This window comes from Cephus cinctus, unplaced genomic scaffold (genome assembly GCF_000341935.2).
Source record: "Cephus cinctus unplaced genomic scaffold, Ccin1 Ccin1_scaffold0160, whole genome shotgun sequence".
NCBI lineage: Eukaryota > Metazoa > Arthropoda > Insecta > Hymenoptera > Cephidae > Cephus > Cephus cinctus.
In genome coordinates this window covers 3,269,792-3,288,365 of record NW_014332886.1, presented here as the reverse complement: position 1 = coordinate 3,288,365, position 18,574 = coordinate 3,269,792, and the positions used below count along the sequence as shown (strand labels likewise).

At 35.9% G+C, this 18,574-nt stretch overlaps 5 protein-coding genes across 10 annotated transcripts; 2 read left to right on the top strand and 3 right to left on the bottom strand.

Annotated features, from left to right (window-relative positions):
* Positions 1–760: 760 nt before the first annotated feature.
* On the bottom strand, positions 761–10,601 carry LOC107263613 (GRB10-interacting GYF protein 2). Of its 3 annotated transcripts, none has more exons than XM_015730981.2 (16): positions 10,457–10,601; positions 9,477–9,521; positions 9,038–9,269; positions 8,093–8,266; positions 7,781–8,006; positions 7,392–7,602; positions 6,147–7,134; positions 5,692–6,051; positions 5,294–5,617; positions 5,115–5,207; positions 4,612–5,042; positions 4,322–4,520; positions 4,034–4,237; positions 3,478–3,901; positions 3,162–3,391; positions 761–2,937 (listed from the first exon to the last, which is right to left on the bottom strand). In XM_015730981.2, the coding sequence occupies exons 2-16, from the start codon at positions 9,506–9,508 to the stop codon at positions 2,812–2,814; spliced, it is 4,254 nt and encodes a 1,417-aa protein (XP_015586467.1). In that variant the 5' UTR covers positions 9,509–9,521; positions 10,457–10,601; the 3' UTR covers positions 761–2,811. The 3 variants fall into 3 exon arrangements, with proteins under 3 accessions (XP_015586467.1, XP_015586468.1, XP_015586469.1); XM_015730982.2 differs by having other exon boundaries at positions 9,477–9,518; positions 10,457–10,562; XM_015730983.2 differs by lacking the exons at positions 9,038–9,269; positions 9,477–9,521; positions 10,457–10,601 and adding an exon at positions 8,473–8,578.
* Positions 10,602–11,058: 457 nt separating this feature from the next.
* Positions 11,059–12,295, bottom strand: LOC107263648 (transcription initiation factor TFIID subunit 10). Of its 2 annotated transcripts, XM_025081142.1 has the most exons (5): positions 12,162–12,241; positions 12,054–12,080; positions 11,683–11,807; positions 11,554–11,618; positions 11,059–11,474 (listed from the first exon to the last, which is right to left on the bottom strand). In XM_025081142.1, exons 3-5 carry the CDS (start codon positions 11,797–11,799, stop codon positions 11,273–11,275), a joined length of 384 nt encoding a protein of 127 aa, XP_024936910.1. In that variant the 5' UTR covers positions 11,800–11,807; positions 12,054–12,080; positions 12,162–12,241; the 3' UTR covers positions 11,059–11,272. The 2 variants fall into 2 exon arrangements, with proteins under 2 accessions (XP_024936910.1, XP_015586568.1); XM_015731082.2 differs by lacking the exon at positions 12,054–12,080 and having other exon boundaries at positions 12,162–12,295.
* A 79-nt stretch (positions 12,296–12,374) lies between these two features.
* Positions 12,375–14,018, top strand: LOC107263650 (small nuclear ribonucleoprotein F). The gene is made up of 2 exons (XM_015731086.2): positions 12,375–13,130; positions 13,600–14,018. The coding sequence occupies exon 2, from the start codon at positions 13,608–13,610 to the stop codon at positions 13,923–13,925; it is 318 nt and encodes a 105-aa protein (XP_015586572.1). The 5' UTR covers positions 12,375–13,130; positions 13,600–13,607; the 3' UTR covers positions 13,926–14,018.
* Positions 13,946–14,710, bottom strand: LOC107263649 (chromosome transmission fidelity protein 8 homolog). 2 transcript variants are annotated; one of them, XM_015731084.2, is made up of 2 exons: positions 14,422–14,710; positions 13,946–14,346 (listed from the first exon to the last, which is right to left on the bottom strand). In XM_015731084.2, the coding sequence occupies exons 1-2, from the start codon at positions 14,439–14,441 to the stop codon at positions 14,019–14,021; spliced, it is 348 nt and encodes a 115-aa protein (XP_015586570.1). In that variant the 5' UTR covers positions 14,442–14,710; the 3' UTR covers positions 13,946–14,018. The 2 variants fall into 2 exon arrangements, with proteins under 2 accessions (XP_015586570.1, XP_015586571.1); XM_015731085.2 differs by having other exon boundaries at positions 13,960–14,329; positions 14,398–14,646.
* Positions 14,659–16,896, top strand: LOC107263647 (WD repeat-containing protein 74). Of its 2 annotated transcripts, XM_015731080.2 has the most exons (8): positions 14,659–14,911; positions 15,057–15,204; positions 15,279–15,374; positions 15,434–15,740; positions 15,808–15,905; positions 15,993–16,194; positions 16,262–16,552; positions 16,643–16,896. In XM_015731080.2, exons 1-8 carry the CDS (start codon positions 14,854–14,856, stop codon positions 16,733–16,735), a joined length of 1,293 nt encoding a protein of 430 aa, XP_015586566.1. In that variant the 5' UTR covers positions 14,659–14,853; the 3' UTR covers positions 16,736–16,896. The 2 variants fall into 2 exon arrangements, with proteins under 2 accessions (XP_015586566.1, XP_015586567.1); XM_015731081.2 differs by lacking the exon at positions 15,279–15,374.
* Positions 16,897–18,574: the final 1,678 nt, after the last annotated feature.

The following is an 18,574-nucleotide window of genomic DNA, read 5'->3' as shown; positions in this document are numbered from 1 at the left end:
TACATAATTACATATCTCAAAATACATCTTGATTAATTCAGAATATCTCGTTTCACGACTGAATAACCACGCGTGATAATAATCATCCAATCGATCCGAACGATTAAAAATTGTTATTCAATTTCAGTAATTGTTAGCGATACTTGTAAACGATATGAATAAACATTTAATTTTCATTGTATAATATAAAAAGTGACAATTTGCGCATTCATATGATATTCCCGAGAAATGTACCTTTATCATAAATCTTTTGCCTTGACGCATCGTTCACAATACAATTCCGTTTCTAATTTACTTTAAAGTGGAAGTAATCGCTCCTTTTTTTTGGATTCTCCTAATTTTACAAATCTCTTTCCACTCAATTCCAATAGCATATATTACATTATGTGCATACCATTGGATTATAGTGCGAATCTAAATACTACATTTCTCGTATCGACTAAAATTCTAAGCATATCTCCATTTTCTTCTCATGTCGTTTGCAATTTCTTCCGAATTCGTATAAATGTAAATTACAATAAACACTTAATAATACTGAGGAGCATTAGGTCAATGTTATTCTTTCATCATTCGTTTTTATAGAAAAAAATCAAAGAGAAACATTGAAAAACTTCATTTCCCATACATTTACATCATTTTATCTCGGGAAATGATCACATACAATTTCGCAGATCACCAATGCAATGACTTATAGATGTACCGCAAAAAATATGAATTTCGTCGCGTAATAACTCTCAACGAAAAGTAAAAAGGCCAAATGGAAAATATAATAATGTTTATTTTATTTATGTTGCACGTTAGATACAATTATAATAGTATTAATACAATATCAATCATCATTCTGTTCATGTAATCCTCACTGCATTATTATACAATATCCTATTTTTTATATATATATAAATCTTTCAATTAAGGACCATCGAACTTCCATTAAATGCCACCCTATTTACGGTTAACATGAACAGAAGTCTCAACGAGCCTTGTTTAACAACTTTTACAATATTATGAACGATCAGAGATCTGATGGAACATTCCATGTCCACTGTAGAGAATCGGAAAGCCGTGCGTTACAAGATATTCTGTGTACTGTCAACTTCAGGAAAGAATGAGTCCTTAAATCTGTTAAAAATTAAGTAGTTCAGTAGCCTCCTTCATTTTTATCGTAGCCAGATACTCCAAAATAAAACATTTGAATCTACATCAAACAAGTTTTTTAACAGTGAACTCAATACCTACCTACAGTGTCAAAAATTCAAAAATATATTAGAGAAGTATTTCATATACACGTATTTTTTTCAAAGTACAATAACTGCTAGATTTTTTAATTTTGAGTATAAATGCACGAAACTACATGTCGAATGAATCTTTGCATAAAATATTAATCACGTAGGCATCATAATCAACAAAGAAATTAAACATAATAATTATATCATATACATACGCGTTCATAGTGGTACTTCGATCACCATCATATACTATAACGTAATATCGATTTAATCTACTGATAAAGAAATGCTTCAATTTATTCGTGATAACATTGCTCAGCATTTTATATGAACAAATTTAATAACATTAATCCGAACAAAACGTTAGGTGCATGTAGATCTACCGAATAGTGCATTGAATTATGCTGATTATGCAATACATACTCGAAAAAAATTCTCGATTAGAATTATTAAATTCGTTATAAAAAAGTATTGCTGTCTCAAGTTCATATACAAATTGTTAACAGATTTAAGAGAATGTGATGCCATCTTAAGATCGATTATTATATGGAAGTTTTTATCAATCATTAAACAAACTCATTACCAACATGGTGCTGCGTAATGATTCTCTGATAAATAATCAGTGCAATTGGTTTAAGTAGTCTTATGGTGTTCTTACATGCTGGTTTCTTATGGCGTTAACGTTTTTTTTTTTTTTCACTAAGGGATTGGAAAGGAAGTAATTGAAATTACAACTGTCTCTGTAATCTATTAGATACAACTGGTTGAAGGGCTCACTCTTAAAACATAGTAACACAGAACTGTCAGCAAATTTAATGAAGGAGCTACAATTAGAAACAAGATACGTAAGGTGGAACGTAAAACTGCTCATTATTATCTGATGTTTTTAGTCAAATGGTAAGGAATAAGATGGTGCTGCATATATTGACATGTTCCTGGAAAATACAACTGCAAACTAATTTGGATATTCGTAGGCGCACAGTTTAAAATCATTTACAAGATATGCAGGATATTCTACGTTATAAGAAATTATTAATTATAAAATAACGACCTTATGAGTTTCATGCTAACGACATAATCAATATCAATACTCATTGCTTGAATATAAATCAAATATTTAAATATATAGCTTGTAATTAATTACATACTGATTCATACGAATATCCAAATAATGTGACTCATCTTATTGATCAAGAATACAGAGATAAGATGAGCTTTTCTTGTTCTAGTACAGAAGATCACTCATAATAGTAATAATGATTTGATATTGTTCTGTCGAATGTCGTCGTTCGGGCTTTATGTACAATGCAACTTTTAAATATGTCCTTCAATACATTTCAAAGAGGAAATAATGCTACACAATTACAGCTTCTAAGGCCCTCGTTGACCTCGGTATCAGATAAAAGACGCCGAAATCTCCGAACGAGTTCTTATATAAAATTTGTATGGATCGTAAAACGAGTGCCTTAGAATCCAATTTGGCAGTCATAATAAATAAATAACAGACCATCTGACAAACCAAGTGTCGCATGATTTCCTCGCGCTTGGGCACATATGACAATGACACGAGCTTGTGCTCATTCATTCAAACACCTTCTCCGTAGTCACGGTCACCCACGTTAATGCGATCTGGAGCAGCGGTTACACTGAAACCAAGAATTCTATTGTCCACTTTGAACATTTTTCCTTTCTTCGGCTTCTTGGACTTGCCCTGAAAAAAATGATTTGATGTAATACACATCTGATTTTAAAAATTCTTCAATACGTTCGCTGCAACGCGTTATATGTAGAATGCACAAACTCTCGTGAGAGATCGATATCACACATGCGTGACATTTAGTGACATAAAAATGTAACGTGGCCTGTAGCGGAAGATTGTGCAAATAATTTCAAATGTGCTTTTACAGTATACATAGTTCTGTGACAGATTGATACCTTTACTTCCTGAAACTCTGTTGATGTATTTGGATTGATGGCAGGTGCTGGCTTGCAGAGATCATCAGCTTGTGCTTGAGGTCGCTGAGCGGATCGCCATTTACTTCGTTTCTCTAAGAATTGCTTGGCGAAGTCAGTACACTGTTTACTGTCGCCAAGATATAAGCGGATGTATTCCTTTACTTCGTACGCCGATTCGATATCACGAAGAAAACCGACAAACGTTGGAACTATGTAGAGAATGAGGATTTTTTTAACACATGCAAATAGCGAATTGAATTATTTGAGAGTTTTAGGATTATGTTACAACACTTACTATCCACAGGTAATCCATGAAGACCGCTCAGTGCTTTATTGCACCATTGTGTAAAATCATCGGGCTTGGCAATATTTTGATCGAAAAGTTTCCTCACGACTTCCTCATCCTTCTTGCTTTTGCTCTTGGTTGCCTTGTTGTTCTGTTGCTGCTGTTGTGGTTGAGTCATACTAGCTGCTGGTTTGGCCGGTGCCGTCTGCTTTGCCGGTTGTTTAACAGCGACGGTAGATTTATTAGGAGCAATAAATTCGTCCCAGAAAACTGCTTCTCGTTTTACCCAGGCTTGACTACTGGCACAGTCGGGGCTAGCCCAAGTAAGAGATTTGGTAGCAGTGTTCCAAATTCCGGCATTTTGTAATGGAAGTGATGCAGAATTTTTGGTTTCCTTCTGACATGTTTTCTCCTGTCGTTCTCTTTCCTGTTGCTGCAATTGAAGTTTCAATTACTCTTCTAAACTAAATTATATACACCTATAGCACGTAAAATTATGTACACATACCAATTAGGACAAATAGGACGCGTAATGAAAAAATAAAAAAGATTTCTAAATAAGTACCTTTACTTTGGCAAGACGTTCTTGCTCTTCCTGTTGAATTTGATCTAGACTCTTGACTTGCAGTTGCTTGCTCGCAGCATTAGCTTTCTCAGCCCATTTGAACTGCAATCGCTTAACCGAATCTGTTGCTGAAGTTTCTTGCGCAGCTTCAGCAGCTTTCTGCTGGGCTATCTGCTGCTGTAACTGCTGGACACGTTGTTCCTCCTGCAAAAAGTATATTAGTCACATCATTATGCTATTTATTTGCTATATGTATAAACAATAAGTATATTAAAAATAAACACTCACGGCCTTTTTCTCTCGTTCAAGTCTTTGAATTTCAGCAAGGGAAGCATGAGTTGCTGTAGCTGGTGCATGAGGAGCCTGAGCCCAGGGCGCCTTGCTACGTTCCTGAAGCTTCCTAAGAGCTTCCGCTTCTCGTCGTCTTTGTTCAGCTCGTCGTGCCTGTTCCTCTGCTTCAGTCTTTCTACGGGCTTCCTCTTCCTTTCTGTAATGATAGGTTTATATGTGACGAGGTACTTCCTTTGTACATCCTTAATAAATCAATAAAGTGAATTAAATATTAAAAATGTTCATACTTCATTCTCTCTTCTTCTTGCTTCTTCTGTTCTTCTTCAAGCTTCTTTCGTTTTTCTTCTTCCTTCTTTTGCTTCTCTTCCTGCCTCTTTACTTCATCACGCTTCTTCTTTTCCTCTTCTTGTTTTTTCTTATTATTCTCCTCGTCTAGCTTTCTCTTCTCTTCTCGTTTCTTCTCTTCATCCTTGCGCTTCTTTTCCTCCTTTTTCTTTTGCTCCTCTTCCTGTTTGCGTTTCTCCTCTTCCTTTCGCTTCTTCTCCTCCTCTTTGCGTTTTTTCTCTTCTTCTTTACGTTTTGCTTCTTCTGCTTGTCTTGTATGCTGTTCCTCTTGCTGTCTCTTCAAATTCTCCTCTTCAGCCTGTCTCTTCAATTCTGCTTGTTTTCTAATATCCTCCTTCTTTCTTTCTTCTTGTAACCTAAGATTTTGCTCTTCCTACAAATTTAATATTTTATGAGTTACTATATTTAATCCCAAACTTCAATGATTCACCAACATGTGACTTACTAAAATTTGTTGTTCAGTCTTCATTTCCTTAGTATGTAAATCCCATAGAGAATTGGGTATCTGTCCAGGAGGCATAGCGGGTATAGGACCAACCTATAATAATTTAATGAGCATAATGAGTATACTACTGAAAGACATACGGAATTACGTGCAGTTTACATAACAACGTTCCAAAGTACCTGTGCCAACCAGTTCTGTGCATTAAACTGAGGTGTCATCTGAGGTGACGGTTGCGGCCAGACTGAATCCATCTGAGGTGTTTGCGGGTGTCCATTGACATTAACATTAAGTTGACGTAATAATGACTTTATGGGATTGACTTCCTGCGTTGGCGTTGGTGCTGGTGCTGGTGCTGGATTTATGTTCGGCTGTTGAACTGCCGGCAAATTTTGTATACCACCCATCTGCTGGATAAGCTGTTGTATGGGATCGATTACTCCAGAATGCGTAGGAGTAGTTGAATGAATACTTGGAGGTAGATGATTCTCCGTTTGCGTTTTCGCCTAGGAAAATAACAGCAATGCGTTAGCTACACAACCCGCACGAAAATATGTTAAAGAATCATATAATAAATTACCTGTTGCATCTGAGTAAATAACTGCATTACAGGATTCGACGGCGGAGTGGCCATAGGCGGTACAAAAGGATTCGCAGCTATCGGTATATCTGGTATATCAGAGTGCTGGAGAACATGTTGGGCGATAAGTTGGTTTTGTTCGACTGGACTTAAAGTGGCCCAATGCTCCGACTGGGAAAGCTTGGCGATAGCCGACGTACGCATTTGCCTTAGCAGCAACTGCTGATTCTGTAGCAATCGTATATGCTGATATTGGAGTAAAAGTAGCGGATCCTCTAGTCCAGCTTTTGGTAAGGCACTACCAGGTACACCGGTTGGTACTGCAGTAGGTGGCACAGACGGTAGTACCGGGTCGGTTAACTGGTAAAAAAACATGGCGATGAAAACCCTATTTTGGTAAATTAAAAATAAAAGCTAGATGTCGAAATAAAAGAAGAAAATTTATATAGACGTACTTTGAGCGGGGGTATCGGTGGACCAGGTGCAAACGGTACTCGGCCGCACATCTTCATCAAGTCACCAAGCATCGCATATCTCTTATCGCAAGTCCTTCTTACCATTAACCCCGCAGTAAAGTAACCAGCCTTAAACCACTCAGCCATTTCACTTGCCAGGAACGGTCCTTGGACTTCACCCTGCGGATCTCGATAAAACCACTTTTCTTGCCCAGCAGCCATTGCCGGTCCTTGAGTGCCGACGGAGGAGGATACATTAGCAGCTTCCTCTCTATGGTTCTCTTCATCCGCCATTAATTTTGCAACTAATGCATCGGCTTCTTCTTTCATTCTGTCCAGATCGTCGTCGGGCTTGTGCCTAACGTTAGCCGCAGACGGTACAGACAGGTTGTTCCCCACATTCTGATGCTCCGATTGCATTTGGTTTTGTTGACTTTTGGGCAATGTGTTCACAGCTTCAGCCTGAGGCTCCATCATGTGACTTTCCTTGCTCAGTGATTCAGATATAATCTTGGCACTTTGTGCATTCTGCACGTGGCTCTTTTCAAGAGTCGTATCCACGTTAGCAGAAATTTGAACTTTACGTGGCATAGGACCTGCCGATGATGGAGGAGCCTTCATTGGAGTATTATTAGGTGTACTGGCGGACGGTTTTGGAGGAGAAGCACCGTTTCTCTCCTGCTCATTAGAACCATCTTTAACCTCGAATGGTTGAAGGGATTTCGGTCTTTCCCTGTTCATTGTACCGGTCGCGGTACTCGCATGACGGTTTATTGCCTGCCCCTGATTTAAACTATTGCTATGAGACAAGGATTTACTAGGCTTCGAGGTACTTGAGTTATTCCCTTCGGACAAATTACGAGCTCTTTGCTCTTGCGAACCACCGGCACTGATAATCCCATCCTCATCGTCGTCGGAATACATACCGCCATGGAATGCACCCGATGCGTCGAAACTTCCTCCGCTCTCACTTGGGTTCTCGGTTGCCCTAAAAGTTCATAGAATTTATAAAAAAATATTATGTTATGCCTTGTGTAATAAATAATTCAGTGATATCACATGTCTCAGGAAAGATAAATCGCTCTCGTTTGATGGTATAGTCATAGCACTCAAGGCGGAATCATCACAATCATTAATGGTCAACGTAATCTCCGCCGAATACTAAGTTTTGGCTAACACTCATCACCGACATACTTCAAGTTGACACGATGATGCTCAGAAATATGAAAATTCTTTAAAAAGTACCATTCAGGTAGGTTATCATGGTTGTCATGATGATTGGGTTCCCAGGTTCGCGAAGTACGAGCAGGAGGATGATGGGATACATCGTGGGTTGATCTATGACTTCCTCTATGTTCCCAACGACCGCCACTACCTCTGCCATCCTCTCCATCACCATCAGCCCTGTCCAATCTGTCACGATCTGAGCCACCACCGTCGCGCCAGCTGCTTCTAACTAAACATTCCATTCCTTAGCGATTCGAGTACACTTCCTACGTTTGTAAAACAGCTAAAGCTATTTATCGATACATATGCGACGCACAGTGCCAAAGATACATTTTTTTACTCGCGAAATGGGATATTTCCACTAATGTTCACACAGTATATTTGAAATAATATTGAATGACACTTACCCCATTTTTCTCCTCGACTATTAGAAGCAACGCGCCACCCTTCATCGTCTTCCCCGCCACCTCGATGGCGTCGCCAATTACCTTCCATAAGAGAACCCCCACTAGTTCCTCGACCTAACTCCTTCCTGGGGCTCGTTGACCCGTTCCATTCACCCGGGACAGGAACCCCGTTTCTTTCTGTCCAACTACGCTCACTTTGTGACCTGTCAAAGGGTCTGCTTCTTACCTATTGACGTAAACCATTCATTCCCACTCAATGTTGTTTAACGTACGTATTCGTGAGCCAAAAATTGAGTTGTAATTTAATAATACCGGAAAAGGCTGTGTATCAAGTCTCGGACCATCTCCCGCTTCATCGAAACTGACACCACGAGAATAATGAGACGAATACAGGCTGCCTCGTCCGGTTCTACCACGCCCTCCACGATCGACACTACCTCCTCGACCACGACCTCCGCTACTCGTTATTCCGCCATTCCACATACGCTAAAAACACGAAGAATTCCACATGAATTGACTTGACCTTATCTCGATGCTGGTGCACCGAGGAATGCAGAATTCTGAAACTCCTTGCTCTTGAATCTAACATGTTTCATCGTCTTTACGTTGTATCTCTTTGTATATTTCAGAATCTGGGAACTGTGCCAATGGTTTTAGTTAACTTTTATTATCAGATACTGCTTTACACTTACGAAACCGATATTGCTCCTGAAAAAGAGATTATCTATTTCGGTAGCCGACATATTAGACGTGATGCACAAACTAGAATGAAGTGCCGAAGTGAAGTGCAGGAAAACGGAGAGCGCAATGCCAGGAAGTCTGGCACAAGGGCTCCAGAGTAATTTATTTTTAGATAGCAAGCAAGTATGACACAGTTCCCAATATAAGATACGATACAAACATATGACAAATGACACGGTATGAATCGCATTCCTCGCGTGCCAAACTTGCCGATTTATCCTGCTGCATTTACCAACACCAAAATCCGCTTAAAGGACTTATGGTTATTACAATATGATTATTATAACGTGTAAACTGTGTGCCAGTTATAAATAAATTTTAAAGTTCAAGGCCACAGTAGAAAGAAATAAATACATTTGAACTGTTTTTTAAAAGATTGGAGGACAATAAGGAGCCTAGACAAAGTAGACATCAGCAAGACAATAACTACCAATGAATAGTTAATATGATATGCAAAGTAGATAGAGATTGTGGTAAATGATTTTATCCTATACAAACTGGTTTTAACGCAATTACCGTTTCATCCTCTGTCATTTGTATGAGGGCCAACGGTAGTTGAGTCTTTTCGACGTACAGCGTTGAGAAGATGGTTAAAGGTTCAGGGGGCTTGTAGTTGCGATCGAACAGAGCTAACATCTCCTCCCGACCGTACCTATGCTCCGCTAGCTGATAACGAGGGGTAGTTAGGCTCACAGGCCCTCCACCACCACCTCCGGTATTGCAACCGTCTCCCGACAAATTGCGCAACCTAAATATCAAAATTATCACATCAAGAATGAGGTAATTTTTAAGATCTAATGAAATTTCAAACATTATTATGCATCATATTGAGAAAAAGAAATACCAAATGGAAGAGTGAACAATTATCAAGTAACTTTTGTACAGTGTGATGTATAAAAAAGTAAAAATAAGAAACAAAAAATAAATTTTGACATAAAATGTTTATATTACATACCATTCTGGACCAAATTTCATAGAATCCGTCATGACGCACTTTCTGCTATAAAAAAAAAATTATTATTGCATCTATCCTTATTATATAATATTAATAAATTTTGATATATTTCGCTTCAACCATATAAATTGAACGCCTTATAGTATTTAATAACATTTGAATCAGAATATTCAAGTTGTTTAATAAAAACTATATACATGGATATACATGAATACTAAAAATTTACAATAAGTGATGTAATTTAATATACATGTAAAAATATAAAAATAACAAATATTGACTACGCAAACTAAAGAACTGTTCTATATTATAACAGTACTATATGCTTAAGTATCGGCTATGAAAACTAAAATTGTAAAAAATAATATAAAGTCTGTATGACAATTTAATCGTGCTACTATGTTGAAGCATATTAAAACGAACCTTTGCATAACAATAGTACCATCTGTTAGATTATTCAATGTCATAACACAAGGCAAAATTAGCATTCAATTGACAGAAATATATGAAAATATCTTGTACTACTTGACAATGGTAAATTCAGACCTCCAGTGATTACATTTAATATAACAGATTGTACTAATCAGCAAAGGAAAAATATCAAGAGGAAATATAATCTACTGAAATGAATAGTTCAACAAAGATGCAACAGACTGCTGAAGCAAGATACTTTCTAAAACTACAATATTCCCGTTACTATAGCAATTTGCAGTTAAGTATTTCTGATTTTAATTGAAAAAAAAAATGTGAATATCCATTTTATCCATGTCAGGAGTTTTCACGCATTTATTTACGACATATTTTTTAACGGTGCAATCCGTAAGCCAAGGTGGCAATATTAACCAAACTTTTTTTGACTATAGATGTCACAGTACAACAATGTACGGACCTTTCATTTGCCATAAATGTGACAGCGAACTATTAATTCTCTAATCCATCTAAATATAGATAGTAAAATGCCATTCAAATAGGAGAAATACCTTATTTAAGTTCGGAATTACTGGGCGAACGATACAACACACCAATATGGCTGATGGATTTTTTACGATAGAGCGCATGCGACCACTATTGGTAAATCGTGGACACAGAAAATTCCTAGGAAGCACAAATGATTTTTTGTTGTCACAAAAGAAGTTGCTACTCTTCTCACACTGGATTATGCGTTTTTAGATCAGTTTGGATCAATTGCGAATGTTACTAAAGACGCAATAATTCAACTTCTTACTATGCTTCATAAAGAATTTTCATAAGAGATAATTACTTATGCGTATTAATAAATGTAGCTCAATATCCCATTACTTATTGTTCATTTAAAAATAAAAATTGCCCCCCCCCCAACGATGATCTGAATTTAGGGAATTTTCTGAAATGTTGGTTAACCTGCAAACATTCACTTAAATGTCACGTGATGAATTTTTAAAGACAAATGGCGCTGAGATAGTTGCTTCCTGTTCCCAGAGAGAAATGAAATTATGTCATAACTTAATTTTATAATTATGTGCCTGTATTAAAAGCCATGGAAATATATCATAGGTATGACAAACGCTAAAACAATTGCGGATACTGAACAAGATTTCACAAATCTTTATAATGCACTATTAAAAGTAATCATTTATTTATATCTACAAGGTGGATGAATATATAATGAAAACTACTCATGTGCCAATATACCAAAATAACTTACATCACGTACATGTACACTTAATAAAAACTAAAAGGTGAGGAAAGCCACAAAATCATTCATACAGTATCTTAAACACGAGAATAATTACATTTATGTATAAGGTGATTCCAATTTAAACAAAGTAATGAGGCTTTTTTACTATGATGCCATATTCCGCAACTGCAGGAGTTAAATCTTCCATGGTTAATGTGTAACGTCGATCTTTTCCTTTTGTCTTTGTGTTCTGATTTGCACCTCTTGTTTTGCAATGTTGAAGAGCATCATTGGCAATTTCTGAGATAAACTTTTGAGCAGCCAACGATACCAATCTTACACTAAAACATTGTATAAAATATATTTACAATGAATCAATAATAATAATAATTATATATTTAACTAATGATAGGTATTTACATTCTGGGATCTGTAGTATTAAATCCTGCTGTGTGCAAATAATGTTCACTGATAGCATCAGGTACCTACACATAAATATTGATTACGCTACTGATTAACTAAAATTTTTACAAATAAAAAGATTTATACCGTTGGTGTGTAATCTTCCAATTGCAAAAGAAAATCAGATAATGGTTGTCCAGATGTCCTAGGTTCCTCATTTGAAGAATACATGGGAGGTGTATCGCGTCCAAAATTTTCTGCCATAATTAAGGCTGCAAAAGTTTATTTGATACACTATAATTTATATAATATGCAAAAGTATTTTGCATGTCAGTTAACTTTATTTAATAGCAATATTAACTTATTATATTAAATTATGGTTGTACAATAGTAACAGTAAGTTAACAACAGATACAATAACTAATCAGAATGCAAAGAAATATCCTATTGTCAAAATAATCTTAACCTACATTTACAGAATAAATAAGAATAGAAATCAATATGTTTGCAAAACATACTTTAACCTCATACAAAGTTCTCAACTTCTAAAAAAATAATTTGTTATATTGCTTCGTACTGAATAATTCTTTTAATATTTTAACAACAATGATAAGCACGAAATGTACCTTTTCACAAGACTCTGCAGGAAGATAAAAATCCTAACTGATCCTAACGCGATACAATCATTGAATATGTATGAATATATCATGTGTATACAATATGGAGATGTGTGAAAGCAGGGACTGCAACCAAAAGAAATATCGGTTCGATTACGATATTCAACCTCTATGAAGTTAGCTAGACAATTTTAACTTACCTGCGTGAAGTTGGGTGGCAAACTTCTTGTTTCTAAATTTTTCTTATTCCAATCGTTTGATAGCCGTTTAATAGTGTTTGATAAGCTTGTAAAAACGTTCGATAACGAATAGTTTTTCAGAAAATCAAAATCAGAATCTGATGAGAATTTGACCGACACTTTTTTAGGTCCGTTTGTGCAAGCGTTTTAGCGTGCTCCGAAGCATTATAGGTGTGTTCAAAAATGGGCGAAAAGCGCTAAGAGCATGTTGTGTCGCGATCAAATGCATGCAATAAACAGAGAAGCAATGATGCACTCTTCGCTCATTTTTGAACACACAGGCTCCGGTGCACGTAAAAATGCTTGCACGAACGGACCTTATATTCCGTTATTATTCAAGTTTGAAGTTTGCTTGAGGTATTGGTAGATACACTCGACCAATTAGAAACGTGGATATGGTTTGTGGGTCCACTGTCCAGCAGGGCGTCGATTTAAGCTGTCGTATAAACCAGTATAAACGTAGTCCATGCATCGACATATAAGTACTGGACTGCTCACTGTAGCCGCAGAAAGTGCCTTAGTTTCCACCGTGCAGGGTTGAAATAGAGTTAACCAATCAAGTTAACTTATTCCGCTCAAATCTCGTTTTTAATTGGTTTACTCTATTTCAACCGTGCACGGTGCAAACTGAGCCAGTGTATAACCGGGAATAGAAAGAGAGGGCGAATCGTTAGGACCGTTCTGTCCTTCTTTTAAGTAGGAGCGGAATCAGGAATAAGGGAACCACGCGCAGTAAAATGTATGTTTCATGATGAACTTTATTTATATATTTTATAAGTTTCAGAATTGATTTAATCTTATGTTAACCATAAAATTTAACGTTATATTTCTACTTTACTTGTGAAAGCTTATCTTATTGGGCTCAAAATACAGGCTCGCGATAGCCCACACTTAAGACAGCAAATCACCATTTTTTTTTAGTAATATTGAATTTTTATAAACACTTCTGTCTGCATGATTCGACTGTAACAGCGTACATTATAGATGTGCGGAGTAATTTTTCACATGGTTCTTATTTTGCATCATTTTGCATATTACAGTCCTAAACTCCTTCCATCCAGAAAATCTTCGACCAATAGAAAAATACTAGAAAAGGACAGAACGGCCCTAACGATTTGCTCTCTCTTTCTATTCCCGGTTACACTTTCTGCGGCTACAGTGAGCAGTCCAGTACTATATATCGATGATTAAAACATATTTTGTTGCAGGTATATAAATGGCTATAACTATGGCGGCTACTATGCCAATAAATCCAAAACCATTCCTTAATGGTCTAACAGGCAAGCCTGTAATGGTAAAACTAAAGTGGGGCCAAGAGTACAAAGGCTATCTTGTGTCGGTTGATGTCTACATGAATCTGCAATTAGCAAATACTGAAGAACATGTAAATGGAACTTCAACAGGGAACCTTGGTGAAGTGTTAATAAGATGTAACAATGTGATGTACAATCGTGGTGTCGAAGAAGAAGACGAAGAGGGAGGAAGGATTAGCTATCTGTATAAGAATTGTATTAAAGTTTGTATTTTAAGTTAGACATACTCATTTATTCCATATAAAGTAAATCACACTCTTTTTCATAATCGTCTATTTTATTAGGAATCCAACAAAGTATTTATATACATACAATTACTGTGTTATGAAGTGATTAACAATACGTTTTGGTCGGGTCTTGAATATTATCTTCCTCTTAGCAATTGCTATCACTGTATATTCTGCAGGGTGTTCTTCATTTAGACATCCTTCACTATTAGATTTCTTTTTTAAAACTGCTATGGGTTTACTCATTGGAGTATCTTTCCCGTACAAAATGTGGTACCCTATAATAAGGATTGGAGTACCATCTTTGGCAAAATGAAAATCCCCAATGTTTTGACTCTTCATATGCTCGCCATTAGATGTATCCACATCGCCCTGCAACTCGATTAAAACCCAGTCCTCTTTCCCATCAGGATTACTAAAAACGTAAATTAATAAATATAAGGATTACCCAAAGGAAAATAGTTACCGGTTTCCATAGTCTTCGTCTAACCTTTTCACGCGCACAAGCATTCTCTTTCAGCAGGTGTCAACAATAAGAATTATATGTAACTAAAATGTAGTGAAAATGGTAAAAGTGAATAGCCGTTAGCCAATCGTTGTGCTTCTCTTCTTTTGACCCTAACATGCGATTAGTTACCGGCTATTACTTTTCGTATTTTTACTACATTTGAGTTACACAATCCACTCCCTGAATACACACGCTTTAGAGTGCCGCCCTTTATAAATTCTTGCGCCTCACAGAGCTCACGAATATTAAGAGTACTATATCGTATATGTATATTCGACCAAATTTGTGGATATGGTTCGATAGCCATTCGCTCAGATGGCGCGTCGACGCCAAAATAAAATTAGTTAAAAGCAAGACAAACACGTGCTGGTGTTTTTGAATTTCCTTTGAAAGAATAGTTGTTAATGATCAATCATGAGTTACAAACAGGATTTTAACGTTTTCGTAGGAGCAACTTCAGGAGCATTCAAAGGTACTTTAGTATTAATCTTCTTAATTACACTACCTATTGTATGGCATTGTGTATTTACATTCATAGTGCAGGTTATCTGCTTAAAATATTTGTTGTATTTTACATGTTTTTTTGTTAAATAATTATAAATATGACTACATTTTAGGAATAAAAATAACCGATAAAGGTAATATTATTAAGAACATACAAAGTCTGTCATCTATAACCGAAAATCATGAAGTAACTGCAATGGCATGGGGGGATGACGATGAAAAGGAAATCTTGATGGGTTGTGGTGTAAAAGGTGTCAGAAGGTAATAAAAATTGTTATTGAATAAACTGAAATTGGTTTGCAATAAAACATATATTTGAACCAGTTTTCTTTCAGTGTGAAGGTATATGATACTGAGTACTCAGCATTTACAAGTTCTTTTGTATGTAGCACTGGAGAAGGGAAGATTAATGGTATTTCTAGATACAGTGGGTATGTTACCTCAGTATGTCCAAGAAGTTGTTTTATTTCCAAGTTATATTTCGTTCCAGGGCAATACTCACAGCAGTCAAATCAGGTGAAGTAAAGCTTTGGAAATTTAATAAAAAGGAACAGTTACTAATAAATGCTGGGGCAAATTTGCATAGAATGCGTCATTCGCATATTAATAAAAATATAATAGCTACTGGTGGTGAGGAAAATGAGTTAAAGTTATTTGATTTGGAGAGACAAAGTAGGATTTTCCTTGAAAAAAATGTCCGGCATGATTCATTAGAATTGAGAGTTCCTATTTCGATTTCTGATATAGGCTTCCTACCAAACAGTTCTAATGTAGTTACAACAAGCAAATATGGATTTGTAATTATCACATTTCTTTCTTTTAAAACTTTAATTATATAATGTAATTATACAGAAAATATTTTAGATTCGCTTGTATGATCCTGATGCTCAACGAAGACCTGTAATAAATTTAACTATTAAGGATGAAGCTTTAACCACTTTAGCTATAGCTCCAAAGGAACAGTAAGTACCATACGGTGGTATGATATTTTCTCTGTGCATAAAGTAAGTGTTAAAGATTATACCAGACACTACAAAATTCTTTTCTAGTCACATTGTGGTTGGTTCTGGAAAGGGCAGAATGAATCTTATCGATTTACGAAAACCTGGTAAGATATTGAATACCTATAAGGATTTTGTAGGGAGTATAACTTCTTTAGCATGCAGTGCAGTACAACCATATATTATTAGTACTGGTTTGGATCGACATTTACGTATTCATCATTTAGAGACAAAGAAACTCCTAAAAAAGGTAATTAAAATCTATCTTTATGTTCGCGAAATGAAATCTATATTATGAAATTATGTATCTATTGTAGGTGTATCTAACATCCAAAATAAATTGTATGGTATTGAGATCTGATTTCACCATGAAAGATGATGATGAAAATGATAAAATAAAGGCGAAAGAAAGTATTTCCACGAGTCTCAATGGTAGCAATAGAGATGGAAACACGGATGATAACGAAGAATTTGATGATAGTGAGGCGGAATATGATGCACTATTTGACAAAATGGACGTGATAGCCCACGATAAAAATGACGCATATTTAGCAAAAGAGAAGAGAAAACTTCCCACCAAACAAGCAATAATTGTAGACGACTCATCTGTAAGTAATTCATTTTTTCGCATGCAAAAAACATGCGTGATTCGGAAAAAATTACGTACATGTTATTTATCCAAAATTGTTGCATCTCAGGATTCCGAAAAGGCAGAGAAGAGGCCCAAATTAATAAAACACAAAACTTCCACGAAGTTCAAAAAAGAATACAATTCAAGAACGATAAAATGATGCTCATCATCGCAGTTTGTATTACAAGTATGAAACCTCAAGTCCTTCCGGTACCTTTCTCTAGTTACGTACCTTTATAATTTCAATGCTGTAACTGACGGTACAGAGACAGTTATACTTCTATTTATGTACTGTCATTAAAATATATTATTTCGTACAACCTCATGAAGATTTATTCTGACACAATTTGCAAGAAAAAGTCTTGTATTTAGCTTTTCTTTCTGTCATCATATAATAGAATACAAGAGATGGTGTGAATGTTAAATCAACAATTAAATGAAACTTTTCTACCATAGTGTATTTTGTCAATCAGCAATCGGAATTTTCCTTATTTTCCGCTTACATGTACAAGAGATTAAAGAACTACTCTAGTCATTTCCTCGGATGTACGGTATTAGGGATGCTTCTACTTATACCGCTTAAATTAAGTTAATCCTTATCGTACAATTTAATCATTATTAATACCTCATCTCTTCAATTGTATTTTGGTTCGTAAACACAACATAATTCAAATTCAATTTCTATTGAGTTTCCAGAAAATTCCATAATATTAGAGCCTTCCGTCTGTGTGTATGGCCTTCTGAGGGAATCCAGAAACCACATAAAGTCATTGAAATTGATGGATGTTGCAAATGATAAGGTCTACAGTAATTCTTTGCATATCTAATAACTAGAGAAAATTAAACGTTACAACATTATTACGTGTTGCGTATTTGTACTGAAAAGATGTTCACAACGAGGGCACATATCCTGATCCGAGTGATATATCATTCGGCTGTACAAAAATCATCGCGACCGTTCCTTGACACTTAATTGTTATTCTAGCATCCTTTATATCCTGGCATCGTTTATATCGCTGCCGATATCTATAGTCATATATACCAAAATAATGCTACGGATTAACACATTAAATTATAGGCACTGTCTTTCTAATGTCCAATAGCTACCTTCAGACGTCTTTCTGAAATAAACGTATGCATTTCGAACAACGACATAAACCCACTGTTAAGGTACAGCAATCATTTATGTACAAACAACTCCACTGTATAGGCTTCGATCAACAATATACATTGCATTCTTTATCTTTTATTGAATATAAATGGCGTCCTTGCATAGCCGTGATCTTTCACACTTTCTGCCTTTGGATTTACATGAGAATATCCCATTCTCAACACTTTCATCCCCTTAATAATTCATACTTACATCGAACCGGAACGTTTTGCACGGAACATAAAACGGAGACTAGATTGTGAAATAAATTTAAGCGCGAAGACAATGCCATTGACCCTTAATCAATGGCCAAGATAATAGTGGATAGTACGAGGTATGCCGACGTAGTACATTAGACTCAAAATCGCTAGTTGATAAACGATTCCCCAAAATCTATTAAATTATCATAGTCGTTATAGTCATCAGTTTTCATTGTTGCCACGTGTCATTGATATCCTCATATTCAATATCTCTACATTATTTGCTGACAACCAACTATAGCTTCAGTATTCTCAAATAAGAATGTCCAAGGATATAAAAGTTTAATAATCGCTTGGATTTCTCATTGATTTGAATATGTATAAGATGTAATATCTAGTTCCACTAATGTCTGCAGATATATTAAAGAAATTCATGTCAGTATTATGCGCTACTCTGAAGAGGATATAACTACAAGATGTTTGCACCAGTGACAGGAGCGATATACAAGGAATATGCTTAATCCTTTTATAATTGTATATGCGCTCTATTCGTTGATCGGTAGAATTCTATTTAAAGGATGTTCCCTATTACTCCAAGGTGTTGCAGTGTAAGTATAGATAGTATTTCCCGAGCCATAATGTTCAGCTG

Excerpts from the sequence above, each read along its gene's own strand:
- LOC107263613 (XM_015730981.2), bottom strand. The coding sequence starts at position 9,508 with ATGACGGATTCTATGAAATTTGGTCCAGAATG. Across the intron at positions 8,267-9,037 it reads AAATGACAGAGGATGAAACG|CGTATGTGGAATGGCGGAAT; the intron begins GTAATTGCGTTA and ends TCGTGTTTTTAG. Across the intron at positions 5,208-5,293 it reads CACAGAACTGGTTGGCACAG|GTTGGTCCTATACCCGCTAT; the intron begins GTACTTTGGAAC and ends AAATTATTATAG.
- LOC107263648 (XM_015731082.2), bottom strand. The coding sequence starts at position 11,799 with ATGGCAGAAAATTTTGGACGCGATACACCTCCCATGTATTCTTCAAAT. Across the intron at positions 11,619-11,682 it reads TGGAAGATTACACACCAACG|GTACCTGATGCTATCAGTGA; the intron begins GTATAAATCTTT and ends ATTTATGTGTAG. Across the intron at positions 11,475-11,553 it reads AATACTACAGATCCCAGAAT|TGTAAGATTGGTATCGTTGG; the intron begins GTAAATACCTAT and ends ACAATGTTTTAG.
- LOC107263650 (XM_015731086.2), top strand. The coding sequence starts at position 13,608 with ATGGCTATAACTATGGCGGCTACTATGCCAATAAATCCAAAACCATTC.
- LOC107263649 (XM_015731084.2), bottom strand. The coding sequence starts at position 14,441 with ATGCTTGTGCGCGTGAAAAG. Across the intron at positions 14,347-14,421 it reads ATGCTTGTGCGCGTGAAAAG|TAATCCTGATGGGAAAGAGG; the intron begins GTTAGACGAAGA and ends TTACGTTTTTAG.
- LOC107263647 (XM_015731080.2), top strand. The coding sequence starts at position 14,854 with ATGAGTTACAAACAGGATTTTAACGTTTTCGTAGGAGCAACTTCAGGA. Across the intron at positions 14,912-15,056 it reads AACTTCAGGAGCATTCAAAG|GAATAAAAATAACCGATAAA; the intron begins GTACTTTAGTAT and ends ACTACATTTTAG. Across the intron at positions 15,906-15,992 it reads GCTATAGCTCCAAAGGAACA|TCACATTGTGGTTGGTTCTG; the intron begins GTAAGTACCATA and ends ATTCTTTTCTAG.